Below are 17,531 nucleotides of genomic sequence, written 5' to 3'. Positions count from 1 at the left end.
TTTGACACATCCTTACAACAAAATTTGTAATTATTTCATTAGAGTTTAAAATTATATTTAAAATAAAATAATGATGAACATTAGAATAAAAGATTAAAACCTTAAACTCGTCTGATTGTGTATATGTTACAAACTTGTCCCAGTCTGTTTGCTCCACCATTGAACGATACCTCTTAGGAATTCGTGCAAGTTTCTTTGGTTTACCTAAGTTAGGTACTATGTATCCCGCATACACTTTTCTTCTAAAATTTCGAAGCAGGTCACCAAGCCGAGTCATTACAAAACGCCTACGACATGCATCAATGTCATAAAAACGCTACAATATATAATACAAGTTGTATGTTAGTCACATGAAAATGTAAAAATACATTATAATTAAGAGAAAAGAATTAACCGTTATTTCCTCCCACAATTTATCCTTTACTTCTGTTGGCACTGTTTTCCACGCTAAAAACCTAAATCCGACATATTCTCTTACTAGGTCTCCCAAAAAACTAGAAAATTCTGATCTATATTCCCCAGAAAACTTCTCCAATTCATCAAATGTAACTTTGTGTTTTTTTCCACCCGAGTTTGTAAATGCTGTTCGCATTTTTGGTAACCTGGTCAACCCCCTCTTCGGTGTTTTTGTTTTGTGTGCTGTCAAATCCATATCCGAGAAATCGCTTTCAGATTCACCTGTCAAATCCCTATCCGAGAAATCGCTTTCTTCTTCAACTTCCATGATTTCTTCTTCAACTTCCATGATGCTAGAAATGAGGTTGACAAAAGTTGTTATTATATACAATAAAGAGAATGAATAAATTTTCCATAAATGAGAACTGGAACCGGACCATTTAAAACTGGTTTGGAACCGGGTTAAACGGTTCTTGTTAGAACGGATTGTCAACGAAATCTCAAATTAACTAATTTACACCCCTTTTCACTTCAACATTTTTAGAACAGCCTAGTGCTATTAGGTGGGCTGGTTTTTGCTTTTGAACATATTAAAATAAATATGCGAACTTATAAAACATAACAATATCAAACAACGAAGTAGGGGTGAGCAAAAGGTAAAACCCGACCCTACCCGACCATTACCCAACCCGACCCGAGAACCGATCAAACATAAAATACAGAACCAATTCACTACCCTAAATATAGGGTCGGTTCCGGTCCATAGGTCAAAGTCGGGTTTCACCATGAAAAGAACCGAGAACCAAAACTAGATCTATATTAATGTTTTCACTTTCATTGCTAAAGTTATGTGTATTTCCTAATGTTTTGCATCTGAATCCGCAAGAGACGATCCAGTATCGTCTCTCTTGATGCATTTTAGGGTGGTGTTTGGATATGTTAACTAGAGCTAATCACGTGATACTAATCATACTAGGATAAATGTAATGAATCAGGTTGTTGGAGATAGTCTTTGAACATGTTAAGCTATTTGAGGTTGTAAGTTGTAACCATCAGATGCTCGGTTTTTCAAGTGTTTGGAAATTCTGATTACTCGATAAATTAAGAAAACAACCAAAAAAGACCCTGTTGTGGAAAAAAAAAAGTAAAAGTGATCAGTTTATCAAAGCATTAGAAACTGATACTTATTTCAGTAATGCTTCAAAATCCAACACAAAAGTTATATAGAAAAAAATACAAACCTGTGACTGGTGTATGAAGAGAATGAAACGTCAAAAAACAAAAAACAAATCACAACTTTTCATGCTTTTCAGCTCTGGGAAGTGACGCGCAAAATCAAGTATCTATGCAACAGATTAATGTAGAATTAATTTATATCAGAAACACCACATAACATATCTTAAAACTTTATTAGACACTTTTCTAACAAACAAACCTTATCAGTCAAAGGTTCACGATAGACCTAGCAAACGGGTTGGTTCGGGTCGGGTCGGGTCATGGGTCAAAACGTGTCAATTATAAAAAAGGGTTGTTTTGGTTCGGGTCGAAACGGGTTCGGGTCGGAATGTGTTCGGGTCAGAACGGGTCCGGGTCGGAACGGGTTTCGGGTCAGTTTGGGGTAGACCTAACAGTCCCAGTCAGGCAACGTGCGTACCCGCTCTTCATTTTCCTCATAATAATGAACTCGAATGTCAGCTACGTTTAATCATTCTGACCCGTTTAATCACCGGCCTCAACCCGTTCCTCAGAAAAAGATTGTTAATGGGTATATTTCCGATAAATTATAAACTTAAAACTGGGTAAATATGAAATTTCAAAATTTTAATCCTCTGAATTGGAGTCCCCAAGTTTAATTCTTTGTGTCACTTCCTTAAAAAAAATACAAGGTATCTCTCTATCTGAATCAACTAAAGACTAGATTCAACAAGTAAGAAGCATACATTTAAAGAAAAAGAATAAATATGGGCGAACAGATATTATCGACGAGATAACCGATATTACAAAGACAAAATATCGGCGATATATCGGTATATATCGCCGATATTATCGCTACCGATATTATAACTGAGATTTTGAACCGATATTGTATTGAGGGTCCGATAACCGATATTTCGGTGATATATCACCAATATCTCGCCGAGATTAACTGCTTAGCTCTAGAAACAAGTATTGTAACCTGAATAGCATCTCAGACTACTAGCACAATTGATCATGATTAAAGATTAAAGAGCAGATTGTACAATGCATATACAGATGATCACTACGGGTGGTTCTGAAACTTGCTGGTAACTGTAAGTTAATACCAGAATATGAAAATTGCTAAATCGATACCTACATAAGTATCTATTGCATCTCAGACTACTAGCACAATTGATCATGTGTATCCTTTAACAGATTACTGTCCACAAATCATTGAAAATTTCAAATTCAAAATCTATACAAATGGTACATATATAAGAAAATCTCATAATCGATACCTACATAAGTATCTATTGCTCTTCATCACGTTCTGATATCCAACATTTAATAATCGTGTCAAAATCAAATGAGTAGCCTTTTATCATTTCTAAGCAAAGAAACACTAACCTGGTTCCCAGTTCGATTTGACGTGGTAGTATTCAATGGTCTGATAGCCTGCGATGGTAGGGTTCTATCTTCTATGCGATGATCAGATGGAGAAGTAAGATGAAGATGAAAATAGAGTCGATGGAATGTGATGCGGCCGAAGAATAAAAAACTAGGGTTTTGTTAATTTGAGGGAGGGAAAGCGGAATTGGGGGCGGGAACAAAGAGCGGGGTATAGTATGTTAAAAAAATCAAAACTATATGGTAAAGCCAACTTTCAATTTTGACGGAGTTTTAGTTATACAATTGACTTTCAATATTATACTTACAACATTGAGGGAGTTTTAATAATCCAATTGACTTTCAATATTATACTTACAACATGATTAATTCACGTTTTTTCCTCATAAAAATTTATTAGTTAACAATTATAATAATCATGTGGGTGGGATAGGTCCATTCACATCATCTTCAACATTATAACAAAACTTATATTACAGATGCAAAAGTGATAAATATTTTGTAAGTTTAACCTAAAGTAAATAAAACATTAATGGTCTTTTTAGTTATAAAACACAAATGAATAATGTTAATGGGGAACTACTGCAAATCCTATGACCGGGGAAGAAATATTCAACGAGGTTAAATACGTTAAGAATATATGGGGGAAAGGATTTAAGGATAAAGTGTCAGGAATCCTAGAAACTTCTACTGGAAGAGGGGGGAAGACAATTAAAAGAAAAAGGAACACATCAAAAGAGGGTGATAGTTCAAATTCCGGATATAAAGAACCGACCTATTGGAAGAAATTCAACATATGGTATCGACGACTTAGGTATTGGCGGTATAATTGTGTCCAACATTGTATTGATTTCATGCACATTGAAAAGAATGTGGCTGAGAGTATTGTCGGAACATTGCTAAACGTTCCAGGAAAGACGAAAGATGGATTGAATGCTCGATTGGATCTGGCGCATTTTGGGTTAAAACAAGAGTTGCAGGCTAAAACACAAGGCAACAAAACAATACTTCCTGCAGCATGTTACACATTAACGAAAGATGAAAAAGACAAGTTTTGTGAAACATTATACAGCTTAAGGGTTCCACAAGGGTATTGTTCTAATTTTTCTAGTTTGGTTAATCGAAAGGATAGGAAACTTGTGGGACTTAAATCACATGATTATCATATGCTTATGCAACAGTTTTTGCCCATTGCAATACAGTCTATCATGCCGGAACCCACAAGATATGCTATTATCAGGTTTTGCTTTTTTTTCAAATCAATATGTAGCAAAGAAATCAAGGTAGAAGAACTAGATAAGTTGCAAGAAGAGCTTTGTGTGACACTGTGTCTGCTCGAGAAATATTTTCCCCCATCCTTTTTCGATATTATGATTCATTTAACTGTGCACCTTACTAGGGAGGTAAAATTATGCGGGCCAATATGCTTTCGGTGGATGTATCCCTTTGAAAGGTGCATGAAGGTTATTAAAGGGCATGTGCGAAACAAAACTTATCCAGAAGGATGCATTGCTGAGGAGAATATTGCAGAAGAAACAATTGAGTTTTTCAGCGAATACCAAAAAAACATGAAGACTATTGGCATTCCACCATATAAGTATAAGACATCTGAAAATGATAACGGGGAAGGAAATCCTTTGTCAGCCGGTAAACCAGTTCTAGTTTCTCCGGAACTCTCATTGAAAGCACATTTCTATGTATTGCAAAATACGCCCGAAATTGTGCCTTATATTGAGTAAGTATAACTAACATGTTTTTTTTTACATTAGAATCTATCAAATATGATACTAATTTATGTACTTGTAGACAACACATGACCTTTTTGAAAAACCGACATGGTGGTAAACCACAAGCGTGGCTGGAGAAAGAGCATAACACAACGTTTGGTCACTGGTTACGTAACAAGGTAATTTAAATTTTAGCATAATATTAGTTTTTCCTTTATTGTAGTTTGTGCAAGGTGAATCTCATCCTAGTAATGAAATTTAGGTTGAAGAAGAGTTAGCGGTTTCCACAGAAAGTGTATCAGAAACCGTAAAGTGGATTTCACATGGAGCACACAGCAACGTATTAAAATACGATGTATATGAAATCAATGGCTATACATTTCGTACAAAAGCTCGTGACGGTGGAGTTTACCAAAACAGTGGGGTTGGTGTAGAGGCAACTGACATGCACATTTCTAAAGAAGTAGTAACCTACAGAAAAAACTTCTATTATGGGGTATTACGAGAGATCTGGGTACTAGATTATCATATTAAAAGAATTCCTCTTTTCTTGTGCGACTGGGTTGAAAATAGAAATGGGGTCAAACAAGATAGTCTTGGTTACACGTTGGTTGAACTTAACAGATTAGGCCACAAGGATGATCCGTTCATATTGGCCTCACAAGCACGACAGGTGTTTTATGTTAAAGACCAGCTGGATAAAAAAATGTCTATTGTCTTTATGACACCTCCCAAAAACTATAGAGATTCGTATGACGACGTTGATGAGGAATTTAGTACTGTAATTTTTCCTCACAATGATAATATATTGCCACGTGTAGATCCACTTGACATGGGTAATGAATCCCGCGATGATTATTACAGAACCGACTGTAACGGTATAGTTTTACGTAATGCGGATTGAAGCATGTCATTGTTATCATTACATTAGTCATTTTCTTTGTTTCTTATTTAGTGAATAATACGTAAAAATGCTGAATTGTAATGTTTTGAATGATAATATTAGAACCTTTGCCTACAGTTGTCTGAATGGTCAGAACAGGTTTCGGGTCGGGTCGGGTCGGGTCAGGTTAGTTAAAATAAAGTTTTTTTAAAGAGAATGTACATCAAGGGGCAAATTTTTCGGGTTAAAATGGTTCCGGGTTGGTTCGGGTTGAGAACAATCGGTTGGAGAATAGTTGATAAAAAAAAGAACGAATTGATTAATGTCTTTTAACCTTCCAACGGGATTCTCAATGGTATTTGCTTAATGTCTTTTGTAACTAGACCGTCCCTGGTAAACGAGATGTTTAGCCACTAGATCTAACAAACTTAGCTGCATGTACAAAAAAAACATAACAATGGAATGTACTTATATGTTCCTTTATGATCATAATCTATATAGTCTTATAGTTGGTAGAAAAAGTGAAACATAGGTAAAAAAAACATGTAAAACTTGGTTCTTGACAGTTTATATAAATTCAAGACAACATATTACACTTTAAGAACAATAAATTTGCTACAATGAAAAACAAAGAGGTTACAAGCAATCACTAGAGCCAATCTTGCTGCTGCAACTTCTTCAAAGCACGACTAGAAACTAACCTGGTTGCTAAATGCCTCTTGTTAAATTCAGTTTGATCTTCATTCAGTCCTGCATCATGGTATGGAGTCGTCAGCCATGGAAGTAGCCGAAAACCCGATTCTCCAACTACATATTCAGGAATCGTTGTTCGTTTAGAAAGTTCTCCTCTATTCCCGTTTAGCTTCTCTCCTTTCTGTGCCAAACGTAACATTTCCGATTGGTGAAGGACACCGTTTTTAGTCATACGTCCCGGGAACCCAGAAACCACATCAACAAACCGCATTGTCGGGTCAACGATCACCTGTAGTTTCATACTGTTGTTATTACTCTTGTCGAGCCACACACCGGTTTCACCTTCAGACTTGTGTAGGTGCATCTTTAGATGTGTGGTCTCAATGACCCCACAACAGTTTGGCATTCCACTGAGCTTCTCAAACATTGATTTCGTTTCGGCTATATCTAGGGGCCATGAAATATGCTCGAGGGCGTGTGGTTCCAACGCTTGGACGAACTCCCATGTGACCGTGTCAACGCTATGTTAATACATTTGATACATACACACTGCCCCTTGATGTACAATCACTTTAAAAAAACATTTTTTTAACCGACCCGACCCGACCCGAAACCCGTTCCGACCAGAACCCGTTCCGACCCGAACCCGTTTCGACCCGAACCAAAACAACACTTTTTTTAATTGACCCGTTTTGACCCGAACCCGTTTTGAACCATGACCCGACCCGACCCGTTTGCCAGGGGTCTAGTTTTATGTTATTAGTCGCGGTTTACTAACCTGCCGCGTCTAAAAAAACATGGACCGCGTTTGATAGTCAAGTGTGTACTAGTGATATACGATACAGAGACTTACACTGCAATCTCATCAGTAGCAGTTCTCTAATTGCCACGACCAGCACCTTCAGGCTTAAAATCAGTACTGCAAACCAAAAGACACACTTAAAAAAATATGATGAGCTATAGAAGTAACTTAGTTTTATTAATAAAAGTAGAACCAATCTAAAAAAGTTCCTGGCTACGCCATTGCTAGTAAGTTGTTCATGTTGTTAGCTTTTTGAAGACTTGAAACTGAAGTGGTGAGACAGACAACATCCAGCTTTGGGCCCGAAACCGGTTTCATTGGTTTTTAACGTTGCACTCTCAACTTTCAACATGTAGCATCAAAGCAGCTGAAAAGGCAGCAAATATACTTTAGTTTTTAACCAGCAAACATAATCAAAATTTACAGCCAAGATCAGGTTTTAATTAAGCACCATCCCAATAATTGACAACGGACTAAAAACATCAACCAATTTGGCTAAAACTTGAATGACAACAACTGAAAACCTTACCGAAAAAACAACAAAAGTCAAACAATGACTGCACTTATGAAAGTCAAAGTTACAAAACAATAAATAGTGTATGCAGATTCAATTGCGGATACAGTCTTACAAAAGTCAAAGGAACATGGGAGTTGATTACAATTAAAAGTCAAAACAATGACTATAAACAACCAAAAGTACATAAAATGTACGAAGATGATATTCGAGAAAATAAAAGTATACTAAAAGCCTTACTGTCACAGTACGTGACATTGCAAATAATTTTATAAATAAAAGTATGCTAAAAGCATTACTGTCACAGACCGTGACTTTGCAAATAATTTTATACAGTAAAAGTATACTAAACGCATTCCAATAAAACGACAACGGATCCTCAACTGATTGCGCACCTGCAAAACCGATGCGCCTGCACAAAGGGCAATATTGTAATTTCGTGCCGGCGCACTGTAGCACCAACATTGTTCTTTAAGATAGATATAATATAATGTGCTCTAAAGTTCTAAAACCATACTTATATTAGTATATAACATCAAAAATTATAAATTACCATGAAACAGGCTGATATAATTCCTTTAAACTAGTACCAAAAGATAATAAGTTAGTCTAAAAAAGGAAATTTCAACAAATAAAAATTATAAAAATATAAATAAAGGGAAAGCAAAACTTGCGCCAAGAGTCTTTTGGCAATTCATTTATTGCTTAGAAATTAAACAAATTTGCTAATGACTCTATGACGATTCATTTCTTGCTTCAAATTAAATAATATGCTAATCGCATTATTAACTCCACATTTAAGATTTAACCACCCAAATTGACCAATGAAATATGCTCATATATAAAAAGAAAACTTTACATTAACCTAAAACCCTTAACTCTATATATATATATATATATATATATATATATATATATATATATATATATATATATATATATTCACAGAATCCATCCTATTTTTTATTTTATATACTAAATGGGTCAACCCGTGAACCTAATGGGTTTGACCCAAAGCTGACCTGTTTAGCTAAATGGGTTCGTGGGTTGGAACTGAATTTGACCCGAATCCGTTTAGGGTAAACCCAAATCTAATAAATTCTCGTTCGGTTCATGTCATGTTTTCGGGTCGAGTAAAAAATTCACACCCCTACCTAAAATCCTAATTCGCCAGGTGAAACACAGTTTAGGGGTTTTCGCCCATCAACCACTACCATCCCGACACTAACCTGTGTTAAGCAAAACCCAAACAACCGCCAAACAGTATAATCCCACGTCTACTTTAGGTTATAAAAAAGGTACATATAAGAAACCAAGAATTTATATAAACCAAGAATGTATTTATCATATGTCTTTTTTCTAAGTGAGGCCTAATCTTGACAGCATGATGAACCTGAATGAGTTGAACTTCTTTGGTCATTCGAGTTATAATTTCCACATACAATTTACAAAATGTCAAAGCAGACATAAGAAAGAGTTCTCATGCACAGGGTGCTTATGAACTGTCACACCCCCAAAATCCCACCTGCGGAGTACTACCGCTTGGAGGCGTGACTGACCAGGATCCAGCCACCAATCATACTGAACAAGCATATAAACAGTTATAAAAGTTTAGCCAATACGATTGGTGTTTCAAAACAAGCAAGTTTAAGTTGCAAGCGGAAGCATAAGTCTTAAAGTTAAAACATAAGTTCAAATGGTTTCAAGTTTAACATAGTACGCAGAAATCCGTGTCCCACAACAACTCTTCTCCATGCAAGCTCCAGCTGAGTACCTAAGGTCCTGCAAAGCATGTAGTAACGAGTCAACAACTAGTTGAGTGAGTTCACAGTTGGGTGTTCGTTTTAGTTGTTTCGAAAACAGTTTTCCTTTATCTGCCATCCTGCCGTGGGGGTTACCCATAGTTTAAAAACGTGACCTGTTCATTCCCAGTTACTCCGGCATTCCAGCCGTGGGGGCTACCCCATATTAGTTATCAGGCATTTCGGCCGCGGGGGCTACCCCATGCGTACACTAGACTCGTTACCGTATCGACTGCTGACTGTAGTCATGTTTATGTGCCCTGAAAACCATCAATGTCTATCATCATTGACGTGCCCCAGATCCATTAGTTCACGCCCGCCCTCTGCGGCACGGTGTGAGGTTTGTCAGACCTAAATAGCGCTATCTAACTAATGACCCGCTCGCCATTGGCCCGGCGATTAAGTCGATACAAAAAGGAGGGACTTCGTGATAGAGTTTTAGTCTAGTACGTGTTATCCGTCCACCAGGACGAGGAATTACATTCCTGCACCATCACCGTCCTACCCAAGGAGGACGAGGAACCCACGTTCCTTAACCCCGTTCCCAACCCAGGGAATCCCATGCTTTGTAGAGGGTGTGAACTCACCTTGGTTTGCTCGGCAGTTAACCACAGAAAAGTTAATCAAGTTGCAGGAATTCAATTAGGTCCTATCACAGATATTATTCGTATCAGATTCAAGCCAAGCAGTGCACGTATGTTCAACACGTATTGTACCCAGGTAATAATCATGGCAAACACGTTTAACATCAACAGTTCACAGTTAGGGTCCAAGAGTGAGGCCCAACAGTTGGGCTCGTAATAACAGGCCCAAAACAACACGTCAACAGTAATACAGAAGTCCATAAGTCCGGCCCACTAGATTAGGCCCATAACAAAGCAAGCCCACCAAGTGTAGTCTCGAGTCGCAACCGGACTCGCAAGCGTGGTTTCGAGTTGTGCTGTTATGTTGGTCATGGGTGGTTGCGAGTCGCAACCGTGGTCTCGGCCGATCATGCTAAGGTTTCGAGTCGCAACCTATGTCGTAACCACGGTCTCGGCTGGTCATGTTATGATCTCGAGTCGCAACAGGACTCGCAACCTGTGGTCTCGGTTCATCATGCTGTGGTTGCGAGTCGCAACCGGGTGTTCTTGACTCGCAACCGGTGTCGTAACCTGGAGATTCCGAGTCGCAACCAGGGGTTCTCGACTCCCCAACAGTTGCTGATTCTGTACAGTTGTACTATCCAATAACATTCCGATTGCATGCACCCTATTTGTGTACTATCCACTTAAACATGTTTTCTTGTCTAAACATTTACTAAAATGGATCAAACATGGCAGAATTCAAATATTCAACACACATTCATATGATATTCAACAAGTTCTTCATGTTCTTCAAACATTCAAAGCATAAATAACCTCATTCAAACCTTTTATGCATTTTCGGACAAGTGTTATGGTTTCTAAACTAGATACCAACTCATTTTTCAATCAAGACATATACAAAGCTACTAAGCAAACATGAATTCAACCATTCCATTATACATTATCATCATCCGAAACATTGTACATAACAACACATAATCATTTAAACCATGGTTTTTCATTTACAAATCAAGTATGGTGACCTTTATAGCATAAACACTTAACCGAAACATTACCCTTCCATTATGGATTAAACAACAACCAAGCAACCACATATCATCATGCAACTTCACTAAATATCACAATACACAATCATAAAACACTAACCGGTTATGTTCTCTAAGTGTGAGGGTAAGAAGGATCGATGAGTGCACTTCCGAATGGTGATCCCAGGCTCAATCCGAGAGTCCTAGTTCCGCCGGTTAGATCCGAAGAAGAGGGAGATGGAGGTGATGATTGGTTTCAAGGGTTTTTAGAGAGGGAAAGAGTGAGAGTGTGGGTGTGTTGGTTGCCCAAGAAAATGGCAAAGTTGGCTAGAGGTGTGGTATAAATACTAGTTCCCCCAAGGTGCACCCTAGTGGGTTTATAAATCGGTTAGGGGTTTACGGCCCACTTGACCCAACCGGCCAAAGGCCCAAATCGGTTACTGTTCACTCGAGACCACATGGTCTCGAGTCGGGTCCTTGTTGTTTCGGTTCGTATACATACTCGCATACACATAATATAACACGTAATTCACATAAAATGTTCACATATATCATTGCACCAAACATGTCAACTAATCACATAACGTACAGGTATGTTACATCAAGTCACGACGAAAGGTTCTAAATTTCGGGTTGTCACATCATCCCCAAGTTGAAAGAAATTTCGTCCCGAAATTTGATGGCACTCACCGAGGAAGCTAGTTAAGTTGTATGGTTTTCCCGGTTATCCTGGGGTGTCACATCCACCCCCCGTTGATCTGGAATTTCGTCCCGAAATTCCGTAGCTTCAGCCTCAGTAGCGGTTGTACTGTTCTCAAACAGTTGGGGATACTTTTGTTTCATCCGATCTTCGCGCTCCCAGGTGAACTCTGGGCCGCGACGTGAGTTCCAACGAACTCGAACGAGAGGTATTCTAGTGCTCTTGAGGACCTTAACATCCCGGTCCGTGATCTCGACTGGTTCCTCGACGAATTTCAACTGTTCGTCGATCGTGAGTTCCTTCAGAGGAACTACGTGGGTCTCATCTGACAGACACTTCTTCAGATTCGACACATGGAAAACGTTGTGAACTGCACCGAGTTCCGCTGGTAAGTTCAGTCTGTAGGCCACCTTGCCTATTTTCTCAATGATTTCGAAAGGTCCAACGTATCGTGGGTTGAGTTTGTCGCGTTTACCAAAACGAACCACACCCTTCCAGGGTGAAACTTTGAGTAATACCCGCTCCCCAACCTGGAGCTCAACTGGTTTCCTGCCCTTATCGGCGTAGGCCTTTTGACGGTCTCGAGCGGCCGCCATGCGTTGTCGTATTTGAGCAATCCGCTCAGTAGTGTCTACTACATGTTCTGGACCAGAGATCTGACTATCCCCCACCTCTGTCCAACAAAGAGGTGACCGGCATTTACGTCCGTACAATGCCTCAAACGGAGCAGCTTTAATGCTGGTGTGGTAGCTGTTATTGTATGAAAATTCCACAAGTGGCAGATGCTTTTCCCAGCTGTTGCCAAAGTCGATTACACAAGCACGAAGCATGTCTTCTAGGGTCTGAATAGTGCGCTCGGACTGCCCGTCCGTCTGTGGGTGATATGCTGTGCTCATGTCTAAACGTGAGCCAAAAGACTTGTGCATTGCTTGCCATAGCTCTGAAGTAAAACGCGCATCTCGATCAGAGATGATAGAGGTGGGCACCCCGTGCCTCGAAACAACTTCCTTGAGGTATATTTCTGCTAAAGTGGAGAATTTATCCGTCTCCTTAATTGCCAAGAAGTGTGCGGACTTCGTGAGTCGATCCACAATCACCCAGATAGTATCGTTTCCGCGCTGTGATCTAGGTAGGCCAGTAACGAAATCCATGGAAATTTGCTCCCATTTCCATTGTGGTATCTCTGGTTGTTGGAGTAGGCCTGAGGGTTTCTGGTATTCTGTCTTGACTCGCGCACAAGTCAAACACTTGCTGACGTAAGTTGCTATGTGGGCCTTCATGCTAGGCCACCAATACGTAGTTTTGATATCGTGGTACATCTTATCTGAACCAGGGTGTACCGAGTAGCGAGATTTGTGCGCTTCATCCAACACAAGTTCTCGTAGATTGCCATAGAGTGGGACCCAAATGCGTCCTGTTACGTAGTAAGCACCGTCTTCCTTCTGCTCTAAGCGTTGTCTTGACCCGCGTAGGGCTTCGGCTCTTACGTTCTCTGGTTTCAGTGCCTCTATCTGAGCAGCTCGTATTTGCGAAGGTAGACTAGAATGGATCGTGAGTTGTAAAGCTCTTACGCGCTTAGGCGCAGTGTCCTTTCGACTGAGGGCGTCAGCCACAACATTGGCCTTGCCCGGATGATACCTGATGGAGCACTCATAGTCATTCAGCAGCTCGACCCATCGTCGTTGCCGCATATTCAGTTCCTTCTGCTTGAATATGTGCTCTAGGCTCCTATGGTCGGTGTAGATGGCGCACTTGGTTCCGTACAGGTAATGCCGCCATAACTTAAGTGCGAAAACAACAGCTCCCAGCTCTAAGTCATGCGTAGTGTAGTTCTTCTCTTGAACTTTGAGTTGTCGTGAGGCGTAGGCTATAACTTTATCTCGTTGCATCAATACACAACCAAGACCTTGAATTGATGCATCACAGTAAACCACAAAATCTTCTGTGCCCTCTGGCAGTGAAAGAATAGGTGCACTACAAAGTCTATCCTTTAGATGCTGAAAAGCTAACTCTTGCGCATTTCCCCAATGATAAACAACGCCCTTCTGAGTTAGCAAGGTGAGAGGCTGCGCGATCTTAGAAAAATCCTTAATGAATCTCCTGTAGTAACCTGCCAATCCCAAGAATTGGCGAATCTCCTTTGGTGTACGAGGTGCAGGCCAGTTCTTAATAGAGTCCACTTTGGATGGATCAACGTGAATCCCATCCTTGTTTACCACATGGCCTAGGAAATGGACTTCACGAAGCCAGAAGTCGCATTTCGAGAATTTCGCGTAAAGCTGTTCTGTTCGAAGGAGTTCCAGAATGAGTCGTAGATGCTGTTCGTGTTCCTCCTGACTCTTAGAATAGATCAGGATGTCGTCGATGAAGACTATAACGAATTTGTCCAGATAGGGCTTGCACACTCGATTCATCAAGTCCATAAAAACTGCGGGTGCGTTTGTCAGCCCAAACGGCATGACCAAAAATTCATAGTGCCCATATCGAGTTCTAAAGGCTGTCTTAGAGACATCCTTTTCTCGAACTCTCAGCTGGTGATATCCCTATCTCAGATCGATCTTTGAATAGTAGCTCGACCCCTGTAACTGGTCGAACAAGTCGTCAATGCGCGGTAGAGGATAACGGTTCTTCACAGTCACCTTGTTGAGTTCACAATAGTCGATACACATTCTGAAGGTACCGTCCTTCTTCTTCACAAATAGTACTGGAGCTCCCCAAGGCGATGAGCTAGGACGAATGAAACCCTTATCCAAGAGTTCTTGTAGTTGCGTGGAGAGTTCTTCCAACTCTGATGGAGCCAAACGATAAGGTGCACGGGCTACAGGCGCAGCTCCAGGAGCTAGTTCAATCTGAAACTCGACTTGACGATGGGGCGGAAGACCAGGTAATTCCTCAGGGAATACCTCAGGATAGTCACGTACAACTGGAAAATCTTCTAGCTTCTTCTCTTTCTCTGTGGTATCAGTAACAAGAGCCAAAATCGCAGTGTGGCCCTTTCGTAAGCACTTCTGGGCCTTAAGAAGAGAGATGATGTTCTCAACAGCACTTCTCTTGTCGCCACGAATCATGAGTGGTTCACTACCCGAACCAGGAATACGAACGATCTTCTCGTTGCAAAGAATCTCTGCTCGGTGTTGGGATAACCAATCCATCCCAATGACAACGTCGAAACTACCCAAGACGATAGGGATAAGGTCAATAGAGAAGGTCTGGTTGGCGAGGATAAGTTGGCAACCTTTGACTACGTGCGAGGCCTCCAAACTCTTACCATTAGCTAGCTCTACAGTGTGCTTGATGTTCAGGGGTGTTGGAATACGCTTAAGCATTTGACTAACTTCTAGTGACACATAGCTAGTATCGGCACCCGAATCAAATAAAGCTGTAACATAAAAGTCGTCGAGAAGGAACTTACCCGTCACCACGTTGGGATCATTCCTTGCTTCACCTTGACCAATCACGAACACTCGTCCCCTGGCACCATTGTTGTTGTTGTTGTTCCCATTGTTACCATTCCCCTGATTGTTGTTGTTGTTGTTCTGGTTCAGTTGGGGACAATCTTTCTTGAAGTGGCCTTCAGCTCCACACTGAAAGCACCCTTTGTTGTTACCCTGTTGTTGCCGCTGATTCTGTTGAGGTTGCTGACGATTCTGATTGGCGGGGTATGCGCTCCTGCAATCCTTTGCAACATGACCAGGCTTGTTGCACCTATGACAGTTGCCCCTGGTGCATGGCCCACTGTGGTGTAGGTTGCAACGATTGCATTTGGGGTGATTCCCCTTGTACCCACCATGACTTTGACCACCAGACGATTGCTGACTGGGGCTCTTGTGGTCGTCAGTCTTTCTCTGCTGAGACTGAGACTGCACAGAAGTTGAACCCTTGCTTGAAGTTCCATCCCATTTCCGTTTGTTCTCACTAGAGGTACCAGAAGTAGTTGCAGCACCTATACGCTTTGGTAACTTATTCTGCTCCACCGCCTGATCAGTAAGACGGTGAGCCAACTGTACAACCTGCTGGATAGTAGTCAAGTTTGCTGAAGTCACATGACTTTGGATCTCTGGCACCAAGCCCTTGAGATAGAGTTCAATTCGCTTATACGGAGGGTCCACCATAGTAGGACACAACAAGGCAAGCTCATGCGATCTCTTAGTGTATGCCTCAATCTCTGACCCCGTCATCTTGAGATTGTAGAATTCATCTTCCAGCTTGTGAATGTCATCACGACTGCAGTATTCCTCCCTGATCATTTCCTTGAAATTCTCCCATGGGGTGGCGTTGGCAGCAACCAACCCCAGCATTTGCACTTGAGCATTCCACCACGTGAGGGCCAAACCCTCGAGAGTACCAGTAGCATACTTCACCCTGCGCGCTTCAGGGCATTCACACATTTCGAACACAGATTCCAGTTTCTCAAACCAGTGGAGGAGACTACTGCTCCTTCAGTTCCGGTAAAAGTAGTGGGTCGACAGTCCATAAATGTCTTAAAAGTGCACACCGGTGCCTGAGCATATTGACCTCCTGCGTGTGCAGCGGCGAGTGCTGCGGCAACTCGTTCGTTGATCAAAGCCGTCAACTGGGCTTGTGTCATGTTAACGCGTCCAGACATGATTCTTCATAACAAGAGTAATACGAGTGAGAGAGGTTCGTGAAAGTACGATAGTAGGACAGAGTAAGCACGCACGTGTTCAAACAACGGTAGTTATACTAATCAAGCATACCATGAGCAATGTACTACGTAACTAACAAGTAGGCAACATACGCATATCATATCACCTAGGATGTCGAGCCTTGCATGCGGAGTGGAGCGTTGTTGTGGACCGTCGAGCACTATACCGGTTATAGTCTGGTTTTAACAAAAACGTTTCCCCTTTATTAAAACCAAGTTCACTATAACCAATGGCTCTGATACCAATCTGTCACACCCCCAAAATCCCACCTGCGGAGTACTACCGCTTGGAGGCGTGACTGACCAGGATCCAGCCACCAATCATACTGAACAAGCATATAAACAGTTATAAAAGTTTAGCCAATACGATTGGTGTTTCAAAACAAGCAAGTTTAAGTTGCAAGCGGAAGCATAAGTCTTAAAGTTAAAACATAAGTTCAAATGGTTTCAAGTTTAACATAGTACGCAGCAATCCGTGTCCCACAACAACTCTTCTCCATGCAAGCTCCAGCTGAGTACCTAAGGTCCTGCAAAGCATGTAGTAACGAGTCAACAACTAGTTGAGTGAGTTCACAGTTGGGTGTTCGTTTTAGTTGTTTCGAAAACAGTTTTCCTTTATCTGGCATCCTGCCGTGGGGGTTACCCATAGTTTAAAAACGTGACCTGTTCATTCCCAGTTACTCCGGCATTCCAGCCGTGGGGGCTACCCCATATTAGTTATCAGGCATTTCGGCCGTGGGGGCTACCCCATGCGTACACTAGACTCGTTACCGTATCGACTGCTGACTGTAGTCATGTTTATGTGCCCTGAAAACCATCAATGTCTATCATCATTGACGTGCCCCAGATCCATTAGTTCACGCCCGCCCTCTTCGGCACGGTGTGAGGTTTGTCAGACTTAAATAGCGCTATCTAACTAATGACCCGCTCGCCATTGGCCCGGCGATTAAGTCGATACAAAAAGGAGGGACTTCGTGATAGAGTTTTAGTCTAGTACGTGTTATCCGTCCACCAGGACGAGGAATTACATTCCTGCACCATCACCGTCCTACCCAAGGAGGACGAGGAACCCACGTTCCTTAACTCCGTTCCCAACCCAGGGAATCCCATGCTTTGTAGAGGGTGTGAACTCACCTTGGTTTGCTCGGCA

General features: G+C 41.1%; 2 protein-coding genes across 2 annotated transcripts; one reads left to right on the top strand and one right to left on the bottom strand.

Annotated features, from left to right (window-relative positions):
* Positions 1-759: 759 nt before the first annotated feature.
* Positions 760-7,003, bottom strand: LOC110924568 (protein ALP1-like). The gene is made up of 2 exons (XM_022168566.2): positions 6,305-7,003; positions 760-1,339 (listed from the first exon to the last, which is right to left on the bottom strand). The coding sequence occupies exons 1-2, from the start codon at positions 6,710-6,712 to the stop codon at positions 1,256-1,258; spliced, it is 492 nt and encodes a 163-aa protein (XP_022024258.2). The 5' UTR covers positions 6,713-7,003; the 3' UTR covers positions 760-1,255.
* On the top strand, positions 4,172-4,913 carry LOC110924569. The gene is made up of 2 exons (XM_022168567.2): positions 4,172-4,717; positions 4,789-4,913. The coding sequence occupies exons 1-2, from the start codon at positions 4,191-4,193 to the stop codon at positions 4,895-4,897; spliced, it is 636 nt and encodes a 211-aa protein (XP_022024259.2). The 5' UTR covers positions 4,172-4,190; the 3' UTR covers positions 4,898-4,913.
* Positions 7,004-17,531: the final 10,528 nt, after the last annotated feature.

The sequence above is a fragment of the Helianthus annuus genome, chromosome 14 (genome assembly GCF_002127325.2).
Source record: "Helianthus annuus cultivar XRQ/B chromosome 14, HanXRQr2.0-SUNRISE, whole genome shotgun sequence".
NCBI lineage: Eukaryota > Viridiplantae > Streptophyta > Magnoliopsida > Asterales > Asteraceae > Helianthus > Helianthus annuus.
Note: the sequence above shows the minus strand (reverse complement) of the source record. Positions and strands in the feature narration are given on the sequence as shown.